The sequence below is a fragment of the Ovis aries genome, chromosome 12 (genome assembly GCF_016772045.2).
Source record: "Ovis aries strain OAR_USU_Benz2616 breed Rambouillet chromosome 12, ARS-UI_Ramb_v3.0, whole genome shotgun sequence".
Classification (NCBI taxonomy): Eukaryota; Metazoa; Chordata; class Mammalia; order Artiodactyla; family Bovidae; genus Ovis; species Ovis aries.
In genome coordinates, this window is record NC_056065.1 from 2,194,803 (window position 1) to 2,213,027 (window position 18,225).

An 18,225-nucleotide genomic window follows, 5' to 3' on the forward strand; every position below is an offset into this window, starting at 1 on the left:
CGGCCCCCTGGACTGTTGCCCGCCAGGCTCCTCTGTCCATGGGATTCTCCAGGCAAGAACACTGGAGTGGGTTGCCATTTCATTTTCCAGGGGGTCTTCCCGACCCAGGAACCGACCTGGAGTCTCCTGCATCGCAGGCAGATGCTTTACCAACTGAGCTATGAGGGAAGCCTAGCAACTTGGTTGATGGTTAGTAAATGAATGACTGTCTGACCGGGTGCATTGAATGAATGAACCAGTTCTCATCTTCCAAATGGTCCTCAGCACCTGGCCCTTCCAGCAGTCAGTTCAAGGTTATGTTTCCCCACCGTCTTTCCCATGGACACCAGAGTGGGTGATGGGGCCCTGAGGAAAGACTAGAGGTCGTGAAACAGCGGCAGCTGGGCGGCTTGTACAGGGTGTTTTAAATGTGCTGAGCTCCTGCTACAGTGGCTCTCGACCTTGACTGTACATGTAAGTCACCCGGGAACTTTTTTGAAAAAGTAGTAACGTCTGTATCTCACCTCTAGAGACTCTGATTTAATTGGTCTGTGATGCTGGGCACCACTTTTCAAAGCTCCCTAGGTGGTTCTAATGCACAGTCAAGGTGGAGAACCACTACCATACTAAGTGCCGGGGGATTTACATCTATTTTCTCATTTAATCCTCACAAGAACTCGCAAGTTAGGTCACTGCTTCTCAGAGAGTGGTCCTGGAGCAGCAGCACCCTCCTGAGAGCTTGTGTTAGAAATGCAAACTCTCAAGCTTCACTCCAGATGTGAGGGTGTGCCGTGCAGTCTGTGCTTCAGGTGCCCTCCAGGTGACTGATGTGCGCTCAGGCTGAGGACCGTGGAGGTGCTCGCAGCCCTCCTTCTCAGATGAGCCAGACAGGTGGTCTCCCAGGGATGGCAGTGATCCCCACGAGGATCTATTTTTATTTATCTGGCTGCACCGGATCTTGGATGACGCACGTAGGCCGTCCCTTCAGTGCGCAGGCTTCTCTCTAATTGTGGCAAACGAGCTCAGTTGCCACATGGCACGTGGGATCTGAGTTCCTTGACTAGAGATACCACCTGCATCCCCTACATTGGAAGGTGGATTCTTAAGCATTGGACCACCAGGGAAGTCCTCACGGCAGAGATGTAAATCCAGGTGTATGGCTGTGTAGACACCACACTGCTGTGGGGAGGTGACTGGGTTCTCTTGCGGGCCCTGGGTTGATGATTCTTTCTCTTTCTCTTTGCTTGATGCCAACACATAGCTCCATCTGGAGCCCAACTGCTATTGTCCTGGGGAAGCAAAGGGCAGAACATCCCAGGATTCATTCTAAAACAGTTTTATTAGGTGCTTAAAATAGCTTCTGGCAGATGGTGTGTAGAATGGGGACTGGAACAGAGCTGCAAATGACATTTACAAAGTTGTGTGTGTTTGTGCAAACACATGGATGTGCACGTGTGCACACAGCTTGTGTGTGTGTGCACAGGGGGTCAGAGAAGTTGAGGCATTGGGGAAGGGGTCTAAAGGAGAAATAGGACAGAATGGATGACTCTCGTCTACTCAGGATTAAAGAGAGGGGCTTCAGCCTGGGTTTCCCAGGGAACTTAGGTGAATCCTGTGCCTTCCCTGGGCACATGCTTGTCAGATGGGTGCTGCTCAGTGGCTGAGTGAGCTCTCCTGGGGCTCTCAGGGCTGGGGGACCCATGGAGCTGAAGTAGGGGGTGCTGTGGTGTTCCAGGGAGCTTATAGGTTTTGATGAGTTGAAAGCTTGATGCTTTGATTGGTTAGGGGCAGACAATGTTTGCAAATGAAAATGCTGAGAATTCACTTCCTCTTCCTCATTTTAAAGGAAATGTCTATATGAGGAAATCTGAATCCATTTCATTTAAGAATCCACCTTCCAGTGCAGGGGATGCAGGTCCGATCTCCAGTCAAGGAACTAAGATCCCACACGGTACATGGCAACTGAGCTCGCTTGTTACAGCGAAAGAGAAGCCCGCACACCGAAGGGTGGGGGATGTCCATCAATCTAATCCTCCTGGACGGACCCACAAATTGTGGGTGGCCCTGTTTCCTGTGGCAACACCCAGCAAAGGGCCTACCGCTGTGAGTGGGACTCTGGGACCCTCTAATGCAGTAATCCTTGGTCTTTCTGGATTTGGGGCCCATTTCAGTCTTACTAAATCCAAGTTGCCCTTTCTCCAGAAAATGTCATATATGCATGTGCACAGAAAAATTTGCCAGCCTTTCACAGTGGCCCATGGACTCTCCAAGTCCATCTGTGAATGACTGACTCTGACGGAGGGCTCTGAGGAGAGTGCCCATCCGTCTCCCAATGACTAAGTCCAGCCCTGAGTGGAGAGATCCGGTCCCTCTCCTCCTCTCACTGTGAAACGCACAGAGATATAATGATATTGAGGCCATTAGAAGGCAGGGGTCTAGGCCAGGGGACTCTGGGAGGCTGGCTTCAGCTGAAGGAGGTGGACTTCGCCACGCCTTGGCCTCTGAGCCCCGTAGCTGGGCACTGCCCCCGTGTGGCCCTCTCGGCCGTGGCTCCGCTGCCTGGGTCAGCCCACCCCGTGGTCCTGGAGCCCGTCTGTGGGCTGTTGCTCCTGCGCACCCCTCACCAGCTCCTGTGAGCCGTCAGTACAAGGGACTCCACCTCCTCTCTCCTCTGCAGTCAGTACCTGGTGATGTCCACCCAGCTTCACCCCCCGCCCCCATCTGGAGAGGCACACACATCACTCACTCTGTATTTGGGGTGTAGAGCATGGTGTGGGTAGGTGAACAGAGCGTGGGGATTCAGAATTAGAAGACCGGGTTCAAATTTCCATTCTACCTTTATTGGCTGAGTGGCCTTGGGTAAGCTTAAATTGTCCAAGTCTCAGTCTCCTTACCTGCATACTGGGAATAATAGTCACCTCTGTACAGCACAGCTCACTGTGGCTAAGAGCACGAGAGAAAGCGCGCATCAGTGAGCTTAGCAACAGGCCACCACACGCTGCGCCTTGTTCTGGCCACACAGGAGAGCCTGGGCTCTTTCTTCCCTCAGAGGCTGACAGCCTGATGCTTTTTGAGTCCTGAGGGTGGCAATGAAGGAACGAGGGATCGCTCCTTCGTGTTTCCTCAGCCAACTGGTGTTTTCTTGTTGCCAAGGGAGCTGCCATTTCCAGCACTGGCTCTTCTGCTCTAAGACGTTCACAAGCAAGACAAGCGGGTCTCTTTCTGTGCACAGTAGTGGTGGGGCTACGGCAGAGGGGACTCTGGGTTCCCCGGCTGGGGACTGTAGGAAAGGAAACCGGAGGGGCACAGGGGCTTGGAGTGTGTGGTGGAGACGGGCGGTGGGGACACTGGTCGACGGCTGTGGCGGGCAATGCAAGGTCTCCAGGACAGAGCCAGCTTTTGGATGAAGGTGAAAGGAGAATGGCTCAAGAGGACACTGTGGTACGAGAATGACGTGGGCCACTGGGTCAGAAGAGGGCCACGGGGACCGTGTTTTCTAACGGATGCTATAAAACGGGCACAGAGGCCAGAGGAAGCAGTAAGAGGACTCTTGCCACCTAGGTATCTGCTTGGTGCGTTGCTTGGCTCCAAGGGGAGCCTGTGATGCATTCCTGACTTGGCCAGCCGATGTCTGAGCTCAGACGAAAAGGAAGCTCGTGGGCAAAGGCTGCTCTGGATGTGACTCTGATCAACAGAGGACTGACTGGTGAGAGACAACAGAACGTCCAGGGAAAGCCACGGTGGAATTTTAGAGTTCCCAGTGTCTAAGGACACAGAGGGAGAGGGGCAAGATCAGACACCCGGGCTTCTAAAAGGCACGCTCCAAAAATTTTCCAGAAAAGAGTTAGAAGCTGTGGCTGATTCTCAAGAGAATATAGTTCAAGAGGTTTTAAAACTGAAGGCCTGACAATAAAGCCACAAATTATCCTGAGTTAAAAAAAAAAAAAAAAGAGGGCAGCATCTAAAAATAGATGTGGCTGCACAGAGAGTTCTCTAAAATCTGCACACAGATTTGAGAAGTTTCCGTGTTCTGGAAATCTATTGACATACTTTAAAAGTACATATATTTGAATATAGTAGAGCAGTAGTTAAGACAGAGTTTTTTTGGAATTAGCATTTGAATTCTGACTTTGCCACCTACTAGCTGTGTGACCTTGGATAAGTCCTTTAGTTTTTCTGAGCTCTGGTTTCTAAATTTGTAAAATGGGGATAGTTGCACCCACTTTATTTACTTAACTGTTTACCTGTTCATCTTTGGCTGCTGGGTCTTGGCTGCTGCACGAGGGCCTTCTCTAGCTGTGGAGCGCGGGCTTCTCACGGCGGCGGCGTCTCTCGTTGAGGGGCATGGGCTCTACAGCGTGTAGGCTCTCTTGGTGTGGCTCACAGGCTCGGCAGCCTGGGCCTCAGTAGCTGTGGTGCAGGGTTAGTTGCCCCAAAGCATGTGGAATGTTCTTGGACCAGGGATTGAAACCATGTCCCCTGCATTGGCAGGCGGATTCCTAACCACTGGACTACCAGGGAAGCCCTGTGCCCACTTCATAAGGTAGCTGTGACTGAAATGAAGTGGTCCGTCGAAATCCCTACTAAAGTGGCTGCTGCTGCTGCTGCTGCTGCTGCTAAGTCGCTTCAGTCGTGTCCGACTCTGTGCGACCCCGTGGACTGCAGCCCACCAGGCTCCTCTGTCCATGGGGTTTTCCAGGCAAGAGTGCTGGAGTGGGGTGCCATTGCCTTCTCCACTAGAGTGGCTAGCATATGGTAAACGCTCAACGTTAGCCATGATTACCATTCTATAAAAAAATGCAAAACACTGTCAATCAAAGGGCATCTGTAAAAGGATGGCCCAAATGGGTAACAGTTGTACTAGGAGGCTAGGGATGTGTGTGGAACCTATGAGGAACACACAGGGTTCCTTTGGTAAAGCCATCCAGAAGGCAGGTGGACTTCAGGCCCGGAACAGCCAGTGGGTTGCCGTCGCATTGCTTCTGCTCGTGCAGCACCCCACGGCAATGCGCTGTCGGGGAGCGGGCAGGATAAGGCCTCCCGCCTCTGCTGTTTCTCCCTTGGAATGACTAACGTGCTTGAATGGTAAGCATAATTAAGACGGAATTAGGGGCCGGTGAAGATCATCCGTCACCGCCTTGTGTAAATTCCAGCCTCTGTTCTGAGGCAGGCACTGGCGGAACTAGCAGACGTGGTGGTGGAGTCCTGACCTAGGTGAGCTGCCGTGAAGAGTCGCAGGGAGAATGAGAGCGGTCAGCTCGGCTCAGTCGTGTCTGACTCTTTGCGACCCCATGAATCGCAGCACGCCAGGCCTCCCTGTCCATCACCAACTCCCGGAGTTCACCCAGACTCACGTCCATCGAGTCCGTGATGCCATCCAGCCCTCTCATCCTCTGTCATCCCCTCTCCTCCTGCCCCCAATCCCTCCCAGCATCAGAATCTTTTCCAATGAGAGGGGTCAGGAGCCTGCAAAAGCGTAAATGAGGCTTTGATTTTCAAAAATGAGGGAAAGGATAGACTTAGGAAATGGGCATATTAGTGTGCGTCTCTGCCAAAGTTCTAGAAGCGATGGTTAAGCTGAGGCCATCGCTGCTGTGGCCTCCCGAGTGGCCTCTCTGCGCTGCCCTTGGCCTCCCCACACGACTGTGATCTGAGGAATCCCATGAGTCAAATCCAGCCACTTCTGCTCAGCTCCCTCCTGTGTCTCCCCTCTCACTGGAAGGAAAACTTTGAGTCCTCACAGGAGCTTATGAGGCCTAGCCCCACCGCCAGGCTATTCCCTCCCCTCCGGGCTCAGTTCCTCTCCCTCCGCCCTCCTCCTTGCTCTGGGCTTCCTGCTTGCCTTCTCCGTTGGGACCACTCTTCCTCCAAGATAACTGGTTGGTTCCCTCCCCCAAGGCGTTGCTCAAATGTCAGCTTCTCAGCGAGGCCTTTCCTGAGCCCTCCAATGTAACCTCCCCACCCCAATTCATCCTCTTCCCTGACGCAAGCTTTTTTCCATGGCTATACATATTCTTATCTATCTTGTTCATTAACTTCCTTCACTCACTGAAATGCAAGGTTTATGGGCTCCGAGAGTTTATCTGCCTCCCCAGTTGCTCGAACCGTGTCAACTGCATAGTGATGTTCATTAAATGTTTGTTGATGGGAAGGCAGAGAGGAGAACAGCAGGAAAGAAGGTGGCTGGTACGCTGGGAAAGAGGTCACTAGACCAGCATGACCAACCATCCCAGTTTTCCCAGGACAGAGAGTTTCTGAAACAAGGGACTTTCAGTGCTGAGGCCAGGAAAGACCCAGTCAGCCATGCTACGCTAGATCAGCCCAGCTCACTGCCTCCTGAACATGGAGACTAGTCTGACAGCTCGCAGCCCTGCCTTACACTCACTCTCTCCTTGTGTTGGCAGAGCCTCCCATGAAGTTGGTCTCATGGGAGAATGCAGGGACATGGGCTGCAAAAGGGTGTGTTTAAGTGGTTTGTAGTTGGCTGAGCATCTCAGATGTGTTGGTGGATGGGTCCATGCTGTGGGAAGGCCGCTGTGGTGAGCCACAGAACCATATCCTGGCCTGCATCTTCACCATCTGGGCCGCGGGTGAGGACAGAAACAGGGTCGGATCCTGCAGAGGCGTGTCCTAGCCAGGGACAACCCACACGGTCAGCAAGTCTGAGCTGGCCTTGGAAATCATCTCAATAGATGGAAATGATAGGCCCAGTGTAACAGCCTGAAGTTCAAACAGCGACAAATACTGCTTTCTAGTTAGCATTTTTTAAAAAGCAGTCTTAAATACCCAGAAGAGACCAGGCTAAACAGCCGCTTTGTTTGTCTTAACCCAGCATGCTTAGTTGCCCACACACCCAGTCTACTGGGAAAGCTAAGACTTTGAACGGCACTCAGGTTGCATCAATTGACATACAGGGCGTGAGTCCCACTGTCCTCCCACTCGGTCGCAACACACCTGAGCCGTGTGCCCAGCTCTGTACCAGGGTAGAGGCTCTCATTTGACCAGTTTCTAGCTATTCCAGGACACGGCAACCCCAAAGTGTCTATCCCTCCCCTTCCCAGCTGGCTTCAGCCTGGCAGCATCAGCTCTCTTTCCAGGAGAAAAGAGGCCACTCATCCCCATCCTTCCCCAGCTCACCTAACTTCTCTGGGGGCAGCCACATGCTCAGGGCCAGGGAATTCAGTTGAGACTGGGGTTAAATCACCATAATGCCTTTCCCCCCAGGAGAAGGGAATCACTTTCAAGGACTCAGTGCAGGGAACTCCCGAGGGCATGGAGCCGGAGCAGCACCCCTTTCCCTCAGGGCTCCCTGCCTGTAACTCAGGAGTCTTTGGGAAAGGAAGGTAGCAAAGATATTTTTTATCTTCCAGCCTTTCCACCCTCCAACCCCAGGCATGTCTACAAGCATTTGCTCTTGCAGGATCTGAGGTATGCTGGGGTCACTTTTGGGGTTGCTATGACTGAGCCTGAGCTCTTGGAGGCATTCTGGGTGGGAGTTCTGAGGTGGCAAAGGAGGTGTTGCTGGGAAAGGGCTGCAGGGCTCACAGGGCTCTGGGTGCTTATATGAAGGACCAGCACCTGGATTCTCCTTGCCATATGGGCCCGTCTGGAAGGTAGCACCTGCCCTTCATCCTAGACAGAGGAGGTGTTGACTCCTGACTTCAGTTTTCCGAGATCAATGCAGGTCCTGCCCTGCCTCATCCCCACAGAGCTTCTGGATCATGGAAGATAAACCCTAACCAGCAATGAATAGCCTGCCCCGAACTTGGCTATGATGGTCCTAAAGCTTTTCCAGCTCCCTCTCCTAAAGAGGGCTTCCATTGTGGCTCAGCTGGTAAAGAATCTGCCTGCAAAACAGGAAACCTGGGTTCGATCCCTGGGTTGGGAAGATCTGCTGAAGAAGGGAAAGGCTACCCACTCCAGTATTCTGGCCTGGAGAAGTCCACAGACTGTATAGTCCATGGGGTCGCAAAGAGTCGGACACGACTGAGTGACTTTCCTTTTCACTTTCCCCTAAGAACACGTAAGTTGTGCATGGGTAAGAACACATGTGGGTGGAGCCTGCTGACTCAGGGCAATGGGCTGTCCTTTTGAAACCAGGCTGAGTAGCCCCGCAGTAGAGGGGAGAAGAGCCAATGGACCAGCACCCCGTACCCCTGCAACCCTCTCACAGGGCCATAACCTATACCACTGTCTAGGAAAACAACAAACAAACCGGGACCTAGAGGAAGCAAAACATTGCAGCCACGCCAGGTTGGAGCTCCGTGGTTCTCCAAGTGTGGTCCCTAGACCAGCAGTATCAGTATCGCCTGAAAGCCTGTTAAACACGCCCACTCTCAGGTCCCGCCCAGACCTGGATCAGAAACTCTGGGGGTGGGACCAGCCTCCGTGCTGACCCGGCCCTCAGGTGACTCTGATGCAGGCTGGTGTGTGAGAACCCTTCTGTCCAACAGGAAGAAGTCTTCTAAACTGGCTTTTTGCTGAAGGTCTTCAGAGAACCCTACTGTCTTTGTGTTCATTGGGAGAAGGGCATCACCCCCTGACTTGGGTGAGGGCTCTTTCTTGTGTCCATGGGGTCAGAAGCTCTGGCTACTGGTCTGCCTTCCACTTGCATCTACATTTGCAGCCTTGAAGGGGACTTAAAGCCCACTTCCTTCATGTCTGCTAACTGTGTCTGTAACATTGGAGTCCTCAGGTTCACATGTGGCTTCTCTTCCGCCTCAAGAGACCTGTCTCAGAAACAAGAGCTGTTGCCCGGCAGCCTCTTGCTCTGGAACCCCCACTGGCTGGCCACAGCAGCCCCCTCCCCTCGGCTCTTCTGCTTTTCCAACAGATGTTTCTCTTCACATTTGGTCCTAAGAAGTTGATCCATTAAAAAAAAATAATACTGCAAAAGCAAACCTGGCTCCTTGCAAATTATACTGAAATGGACTGGAAAGATAGATGCTGCCGTCTCCCACAGCCCTCTCCGCTCAGACCCTCCATCACCCCCACAGACCCCTCCTGCCCCAGTGAGCCAAAGTCCTTGCTGTCTTGACGATTTGAAATTCTCTGCGTGACTCTGCCTCTTGGGTTTGTTTAATTAGAAATAGGCTGGGAAGTGCTCCCTATGTACTGGCATGTTAATTGCTTATCACAGAAAAGGAAGGGGAGACAGGGTGTGGTGATGGAAATTTCCACTGTCGCCATCTCCAGACTCTTCTCCATTTTTCTCTCCCTCTCACTCCATGCCTCCTCTTCTTTCCTCTCCTGTCAGCCTCTCTTGCGCACCGTCCCCAGATCTCCTGCTCAGGTACAGGGCTCTCTGGGGAGCAGTCCGGAGGCGCCTGCAGGTCAGACTCCAAACCTGCGGGGCAAACCGCGCCCCTAGCTCCAAGCTCCCCGGACTCCCTCATCCCCCCCAGCCCTCCTGTCACCCTCAGGCTCCAAAGGGATTCAGAACTGAGAGTTCTGTAGTTACACTCAGTATTTGAATGATCGCTTCTCTTCTGTTCCCTCCCCCCCCCTTATTATTGTTATTCTTATTTATTTTTATTTTTTACAAAACAGGAGCAAAACTGAGTTGAGGGGAAGTGACACGTTTCTCCACGAAGATACAAAATTGCCTACAGAAAGTCACTGTCAGTGCAAGCCAGCTGCCGGGCAGAGCTGTTCCTGGGCATCCGTCTTCCACACGTCCTTTCAATCCAGAGAGGCCTGGGGGGCCCACGTGGCACGCAGCTCCCCCCCCACCCAGGTGGGGAGGAGAAGCCTTCAGCCTTTGCCCAGGGTGGGGGAAGGAGCAAGCAACTGAGACTGCACAGAGACAGGGAAGAGGAGGGGGTGCCTCCTGTGGGCCTGGGGCCTGGGGACGCAGGCAGGGGACAGAGCCGACTGGGGAGGTAGGCGGCTCCAGCCAGAGTCCTTCTTGCTCCTTGGAGCTGCTCCTCAGAACGGCAGCAGAGGTGCCCCCAGAAGGTAAGGGTGGTTTCTGGAGGCTGCAGGGGCAACCCCTGGGGCTCGAAGCTGGTTGTCTCGTTTCAGCTGCCAGGCCTCAAGCACGTGGGTCCAGGTCAATTTCCTGGCAGGGCGTCTGGCCCAGATTGCTTCCCTTTTGGTAAAAAGTAGTCCGAGTTATTTCTCTACTGCCGAGAACAGGCTGAGCTTCAGGAATTCTGTGACGATGGCGGGGACCAAGTCTCCCCTTCGGAGGACCTGGGCCACTCCCTCCCTGGATTCCAGCGCAGGACGAGGGGTGCCGACACCACCCGGGCGGAAGGGGTGCTCCAGCCCCAGAAAGCCCAGACTGGGAGCAGAGGCCGCCCACCCACGCCCTGCCTGGGCTGGCCGGCGCCAAGGTGGGCTGCCAGCCCAGCTGCCAGCAGGAGGACAGCGAGAGCCAGGATGGCTATGAGCCCGGGCCGGTCCCCTAAGCCTCTGCGGCAAGAGGCGGCCTCTGTAGTCCTGGCCCACACACAGGCCAACTGGGTGTGGGCGTCCGCGAAGGCCACCTGCAGACAGGCCCAGTACTCCGTGGCCTGAAGGAGGCGCGTGATATTGTAGCTGTGGGTGCCCCGTGGCAGGCGGGCCAGCGCGGTGGCCCTGCGGCCCTGGAGGGTGGAGGCGCTGGCCCAGGTGAGGTTGGTGGAGACTGTGTTGGGTGGGGAGACCCAAGACAGCAGGATGTGGTAGGGGTGGGTCTCCTGAACCCGGAGCTCCAGCCCCCACCCCTTGTCTCTGCCGTGTTGCAGGGGGGCCCGGCCGACCACCACACTGATCGTCTTCGTGTCGGCCCCGACCAGGTTCTGGGCCACGCAGGTGTACAGCCCTGCTTCTTGCGCTGTCACCCGCCGCAGCTCCAGCGTCCCCTCGGGGTACACCCGGTACTTGCGGCCCGCCCAGGCAGCCGTCAGCCTAACCCCCGCGGGAGTCACCCAGTAGATCTCGGGCTCAGGCTCGGCCAGCGCCCGGCAGTGCAGCAGCAGGCTGTCTCCGCTGGCCACCTGGAGGCGCGGGGGGAAGCTGCGGGGGGAGATGAGGGGCAGGCAGTGGTCCGTCATCTCCCGGAAGGCCACCTCCCGCACTGGGAGGCGCTGAAGGTCCGGGGGCTCGGCACACAGCGTGGACTGGGGCTCGATGAAGCGGACGCGGGTGCTGGTGGCGTTAGCCCAGCGGATGACACAGTCGCAGCGGATGGGGTTGCCATGGAGACCCACCTCCTGCAGGTTGGGCAGGGACTCCACGGTCTGCTGGTGCAAGGCACTGAGAGCATTGTTGTTGAGCATGAGGGTCTCCATCTGGGGCAGGTGGCGGAAGGCTCGGGGGTGGATGAAGGAGAGCCGAGGGTTGTTGGTGATGTCCAGCTTGGTCAGCTCGGGCAGGTTGACCAGGGCAAATTTGTCGATAGAGACTAGCTCCTCCATGTTGTTCAGCCCCAGCTCCTTGAGGTGCAGCATGTTGGCAAAGTCCCCGGGCCCCACCCGCTGGAGTGGGTTCTTGTTCAGGTCTAGGAACTTGAGCCCCGGCACCTGCTCCAGCGCCCGCCGGGGCACACGGGCCAGCCGGTTGTCATAGAAGGAGAGGCTCTCTAGGCTTTGCAGCCCCTCCAGGGCATAGTCAGAGATCTCCTGCAGGTTCATGCCCGCCAGCACCAGGCTGCGCAGGTTGGCCAGGGGCCGGAAGTTCATGTCCAAGATGGCATCCACCTTGTTGCCGCCGATCATGAGGATCTCTAGGCTGGGCAGCATCTCGAACCAACGGCTGTCCACGGCCCGCAGCAGGTTGGAGTTGAGGTGTAGCCGTAGGAGGTTGCTGAGCCCTGCGAAGGCCCTGGGGGCGATGCGGTAGAGCTGGTTGTGGTTGAGATAGAGTTCCTGCAGGCTGGCCAGCCCCGCGAAGCTGTGGTCCTCCAGCCGGGTCAGCTGGTTCTCCTCCAGGTGCAGGCTCAGCAGCTGGGGCAGGGCACGGAGATCACAGTCTCGGGGGTCTGAAAAGCTGTTCTGGGACAGGTCCAGCTCCGTGAGATTGGCCAGGTAGCCCAGTTCACCCTGGTCCACACGGACGATGCTGTTGCTCTGCAGAAGCAGGGTCTGCGTGCCTGCAGGCAGGGCTGGGGGGACAGCCGTCAGGAATAGGTCATTGCAGTCCACGGTGGTGGCCTCGCGGTAGGACGATCGGGGGGTATACCAGGGCCGGATCTGGCAGGCACACCCAGGGGGGCAGGGCACGTGCCAAGCTACCACGGGCACAGTGGCAGTGGCACCAGCCACCCATGCTAGCAAAAGGGGGGCCACGAGGAGCCTCATGGTGGAGCTGCAGGGCAGGGGACCATCCACAAGAAGAGTCTGGCGTCCCAGTGCTCTTGGCGGCTCAGCAGCCCGGCCAGGACCCAGGGAACCGCCCCCCCAGGGCAGTCATTCTATGCAGGGACCGGAGGGCACCATTTCCTGCCCTCCTGGGAACAGCGCTCCATCCTGGTCTGCAGGTGCCGGGTCTGCTCACTCTTCAGGGCAGCCTGGAAGGGGAGGACACAGAGTTAAGGAGGGTTCAAAGGATCCGAATCTACCCCCTCCTCCTGTGTCTCCCCGGCTAGACTCAAGAGGCCGAAGGACAAGACGAGCAGGGCTCCTGAGTTCCATCTTACAACACTTCAGCTTTGTTGTCCTTTTCTCCCATCTGCTGGGGGAGGGGCTGGGAGTCTTCAGGGAAGGAGCAAGAGATTGAGCCTTGGAAGCTTCCGGGATAACTTGGGGAAGGTGTGTGTGTGTGGAGGAGAGGGGGTGGCTGGAATTGCTGTCATCTTCAGAGTCCTTCTGAGCCCAGAGAGACGAGAAGTCGATTTTCCAGCCTGCCTCTCTTCTCTCCTCACTCCCTCCCCGGCTCACTGAGTAAATGGAAATAAGTGATAGTTTTCAGACATCTCTCTGAACAGTGTGGGTAGAGGGTCGCAGAGCCAATTCCAGGGTAAGCTCCTAAGATTTTGAAAGTTGAAAGGCAGTGGGCCCCAACCCTGTGCCCAGACCAGCTAGGGCAGTGGGGTGGTCGTCTGGGTTCTGCTTAGGCTGTCCTGGGATGGAGGCCGGCTTTGTTTTTCGCAACTTCCCTACCTGGAAGTAGAGGTTTTCCCTTCCCCAGCAGCCTGGCCAAGCTGCTAGGAGGAGGAGGTGGGTTTGAGCCTGGGTCTGAACTCTTCAGTCCTGCAGGTAAGGCCTTAGGTGATCTGGCCTCCGCACATTCTCCTAGCTATGGCCACCATACTGATTCACTGCAGCCAATATTCTGGGCCAAAGTCACCCTCGACATTCACCCGTCTCCTCCTCACGGTCTCCCAGACAACTTCCACTTGGTCTTGAAAACTCAACCTAAGGCCAGTCACCACCTACAGAAAGCTGCTTCTCAGCCTCTGCACACCTGGAAGGCTAAGGGCCTGGCTCCTGCCCTCCCAGTGCCCTCTGCTTTCTTCCGTCACAGCCCTGATCACACCGTGTGGAAATGTCTCTCCAGCTGGGGACCTGTCTCACTCATCATCATGCTTACGGCCCAGAGCAGGGGCCCAGGGAGGGTTTATTATATAAATCAGTCTCTGTAGCCCCAGGGCTCCTTTCCGCAGGAAGCTGGGTCCTTACCCCTACCCCCATCTAGAACCCCAGCCACTGCTGTTCCTCCTTTGCAGGTATGGACAATCCAGTGTAGATTCTCTGGAACCCAGGGCCCGGCTGCATCACCCTTGATGCAAGTCCAGCCTTGGCCTAGAACCAAGATGGGGAACTAGAGGACTCATCTAACTCCTGAGTGGAGGTCTGACTGGGTAGTTTTCTAGCTGCAGGGGTCAGGGGAGCACACGGTTACTAAACACCTGCAATTTGCCAGACCCCAAGACTGTGCATGCCTTATCTCACTTAACCATCATAAAGAGTCTATAAGATATGCATTAATACTTCCAGTTTCCAGATGAAAAAACTGAGGTTCAGAGATGGTTAAAGAGTTTGGCTCAAGCCACACAGCTGCCAAGTGGGAAGAGCCAGGAATCCAGAGGGTGTGCCTCTTACACTGTCCTTCGCTGCCCCACATCTGGCCCGACCCAATCCTGGACACCCTGAGCTGCCCTGGCCGCTGCAGCAGCAGGCTGGGTGCCCATTTGTGTCCCCCGAGGAGATGACTACTTGCCCGGGAGCTATGGGAAGCTGGGAGCTGTGTCTCCCATCACCTTCCAGGCAGGTGCCTCTCAGTTGGCCAGAGGCGCTCTTTGCCTTCCTCCTCCCACTTCCAGGATGCTGGGGCTGGGAGGGGAGCAGTTGGAGGCCTCCTCCGAGCAGGGGCGCGGCATGCCTGTTTACATCTGACTACTTCCCACCTTCCTCTGCAGCTATTTCTGAAGGTGGGAAAACAGCATGACTTAAAATGCACAGAGGTTTTGCGTGGGGGTGTGTGTGTACACTGACACGTAAAACTCAGGGCAAACAAACACACGTGCACAAAAGCATGCACCCCTCCATCCACGTGCAGAGGGGAGCCAGGGGAACTCAGCAGCCGAGGCCGGCGAGCGGAGGTCAGGAGGAGGGGTGAGGACTCTGCAGTGTGCTGCGTGGGTGCAGAGGAAGCGGGGCTGTTCCTGTCGTGGGGCTAGGACTGATCGTGCCGCACAGGCACACCAGAGGCCTCTGCTTCTTGCCCAGGCCTGACTTGAGAGAGCACTGCTGCTGCTGCTAAGTCGCTTCAGTCGTGTCCGACTCTGTGCGACCCCACAGACGGCAGCCCACCAGGCTTCCCCGTCCCTGGGATTCTCCAGGCAAGAACACTGGAGTGGGTTGCCATTTCCTTCTCCAATGCATGAAAGTGAAAAGTGAAAGGGAAGTTGCTCAGTCATGTCCAACTCTAGCGCCCCCATGGACTGCAGCCTACCAGGCTCCTCTGTCCATGGGATTTTTCCAGGCAAGAGTACTGGAGTGGGGTGCCATTGCCTTCTCCGAGAGAGCACTACCTACCAGCAAACAGATCTTACTGTTACTTACCACTTCCTACCAGAGCACTTTGGGAAAAGCTGTTGACTTCTCTGAGCATCTGTTCCTTAGTGTAGAATGAGCTCATCATTAGGATTGAAGGAGCTGGGTGCAGTGCACACAGAGCTCAGTAAGTCTTAGTTCTCTGCATCCCCCAGGATGGGGAGGCACCCCAGCTCCAGGACTTCTTAGAGGGGATAGAAGTTGGGTCTTAGGACTTAACCAGTCCCTATGAAGCTTGCCCATTGTGGGCCCGGTGTCATCCCCAGGTGGAATGGGGAGCTGGGGGCAGAACTAAATGCCACACCTTTAAGAGTGCCACTCTGGCAGGACCAAAAATGCAAAATGATTAGGAGAGCCCAAGACAGCTCTTGAGGGAAGAGAGGGCTGCAGTGGGTGGAGAGGGCCTGAGGCCCTGACCGAGTCCCAGGCTCCTCCTCCAGCACCCCTGTCCTGGCGCCTCTTTCTGCTGATGCACAATGGTGTGAAGCCACTTAAAAGCTCATTTAAAATGTTCAGAAACATGCCTTTCCCTCCACCCCAGGCTCACCCTCTTCCTTGCCCCTGTGGCTGGGCTGGGGGGTGAGCCGGCATCTAGAGAGGGGCAGCGGCCGGATGCCTCACGTTCACATGCACCTCTGGCCCCAGCGCTTGGCAAAGACAAGTCCTCCCCATCGCTGCTGAGCTCACAGCCCCTTCCAGGATAGAACTCAGAGCTGCCCACTCACCTGCCATCACCACTTAAGGCTGTCTTGCACATGGCCCACTCATGCGGGCTTGATTAGCAGTTTCTGCTGGGAGCTGCAGAGAAAGCTAATTGTCTTTTATCTATAATCTCCCCGGGTGAGCAAGAGTTCAGATTATCACGTGTATGCTTTCCCCAGGAGCTGGATTTCAAGCTCTCGGTGGCAGGGGCCGTGTCATGCATGTTTTTGTGTCCCCATGGTGCCAAGTGTAGGACTGAGTGTGCAGAGGGTACTGGTGAGTGGACACAAAGAGTGAAGTATGTAATTCTATCAATCCTGTGTGGAGGCAGAGAAGGAAGAGATTATTTAGTCTTTGCAGCAGAAGCAACTGAGGCACCTAGAGGTTAAGTGACATGTCGGAGGTTACATGGCTTCTGACGTGGTGGGGTCAGAATTTAAACCCAGGTGTCTGGCTCCATAACCTGCCTCCCTGGCCCACGGCTCACTGCCTGGCAGAACGATGCCAGCTGGACAGGAGCAGAACACAGCCCTGGTGGTCCAGCAAGCCTGCCTCAGTGGCCCACCCCTCAGGGATGACCTGACCCTCTGCCCATCCTCCCTGACGGTGACCTGAGGGGATCCTCGGGCACCATGCCTTGCTTCCTAGCTACAGGGACTCCCCTAGGGCCACACAGAGAAGCCCCTGCTCCTCTGTGTGGTGGCACAGACCTCAGGCTGCCTCTGGACCAGGGGCTGGGGGCTGCCGTGTGCAGACTGCTGCAGCCTGGGCCTTCAGTGAGGGGGGACATGGGGGGGTCAAGCCCAAGAGAAGAGAGGAGCAAAGCTTCTTTTGGAAAAGCTGGCTCTGTGAGCCCTGACGGACCCCCTCTTCCAGGCAGCTGCTCTGGACCTAGCAGAAAGTATGGAATGGACTCCACACACTTCCCACTGAACCCCGATCCTTGGCAAAGCACCGAATGAAGAATTCTGGAGAAGCTGGCGTCAGAGGCAGAGCGGACATTCTCCTGTTTCTCTGGCTCAGCACAGCCAGGGGCTCCTGCCAGCAGACAGCGCCGCTCCTCCAGATGGCCGTGGGTGCAGAGCGGCTCTGTCCCCCACTCCCCGCCCCTCTCCTTGCAGCCCAGCCCCCCTGGGCTGGGAGCTCTCAGGAGGGAGGAGCAGCAGGCAGTGATTGATGGCCTGGCCTTCACTGCAGCTTCAGTGCTGGGGGCTCCCTGAGCTGCGGAGACAGATGGGCAGCATAATTGAGTGTAGCGTTGATAAACTCCGGCCTCCTCACCAGCAGATAAGCTCTGGGTGGGGGGACATGAGGGGCGGGGGGGCAGCGCTCCATCTGTACACCTGGCCCCTGAGAGCTCCCCCTGGGAGGGGAGCATGGCCCTCGCTCCCGCCCCCCATTTAATCACAGACAACCAGGACCTCAGGGCTGCAGGAGGCCTCAGCATTTATCTAGTCTTCCAGAGTGTGAACTCCATAAATAACTTATGCAAAGGAGGAGCGGTGAAGCAGAAGGAAGCCGGCCTCTGCGCTCAGGTTTGAGTCTGGCTCTGTCACTCACTGTGCAACCTTGGGCAAAGTCAGTGACCCGAGCAGGGAGGTGAGGATGAGACCCTCTCACAGAGCTGCTGTGAGGAGCCCAGATCAAGGTCTGGGACATGCCTGTTCGCGGCCCTCACGGCCCCCTCCTCCCATCTTAGCTCCTACTTCTCAACTCTTACCTTTTGTAGTAAACTTTTCCTTTCTCTTATCCAGGTATAATAAGAGAGCACATAAATGGCACAATCCCAAGTGTGCAGCTTGATGAATTTCTACATTAGTAGATACCAATATAACCACCCCCGAACAAGAAACAAATACTTCCAAGCCCTCCTGAGGTTCCTGTGTGACGCTTCCCAGTCAATGTCCAGCTCCCACCTGGAATAGCCGTTGTCCCACCTGACTTTGTCACCATCAGTCAACTTCATCTTTTAAGCACAGAATTCCCCTTCCTTCCCCATCACAACTCAAAACCACGGCTCTGGAAATAGTTGACTCTGGCTCTAGGGAACTCCAGAACCTCAGACGTGAAATTCACTTAATTCACCCTCCTGCTTCACAGGGACTATAGCTTCTCAGGGTCTCATTCTTAATCAGTGATCTGAAGGGAGATTCCTCTATTTCTCTTTCTTGATCTACAGTTTACATCTTAGAGTCCCCTCTCGGGTTGGAACCCTATGGCCTGAACCCATGAGTGCTATGCTGCCTCGAGGCAAAGGCAAGATGAGCTCCTGGCCCCACACATCCCTGGCAGCCCTTCCCCAAAGCCCTGCTGGGTCTGGGCCTGCTCTTGGGGCAGCACTGCTAGCCCCCTTCTGCTGCCAGACCTATAGATATTCTGATGACAGAGTCTGCGGCACCAGGCAAGGGGACAAGCGGGGGAGCGGCCAGAGAGGAGAGACCCAGGCCAGACTCCCTGTCGCTGCCCCGGGCCCCTCCATCTACCCATTTCAGAGGCTGCCCACACTCAACGGGCCCCAAGCCCAACACCTCCCACCAAACCTGCTCAGGCACCCACCAGTCTC

General features: G+C 55.7%; 1 protein-coding gene across 2 annotated transcripts in view; it reads right to left on the reverse strand.

Annotated features, from left to right (window-relative positions):
• Positions 1-2,797: 2,797 nt before the first annotated feature.
• LRRN2 (leucine rich repeat neuronal 2) overlaps positions 2,798-18,225 on the reverse strand; it is a 70,426-nt gene continuing 54,998 nt past the window's right edge. For both annotated transcript variants that reach the window (XM_015099126.4, XM_060396271.1), the window contains exon 2: positions 2,798-12,472. In XM_015099126.4, the coding sequence (XP_014954612.2) occupies positions 10,125-12,263 (2,139 nt within the window). In that variant the 5' untranslated portion in view covers positions 12,264-12,472 and the 3' untranslated portion in view covers positions 2,798-10,124. The remainder of the gene's footprint in view (positions 12,473-18,225) is intronic.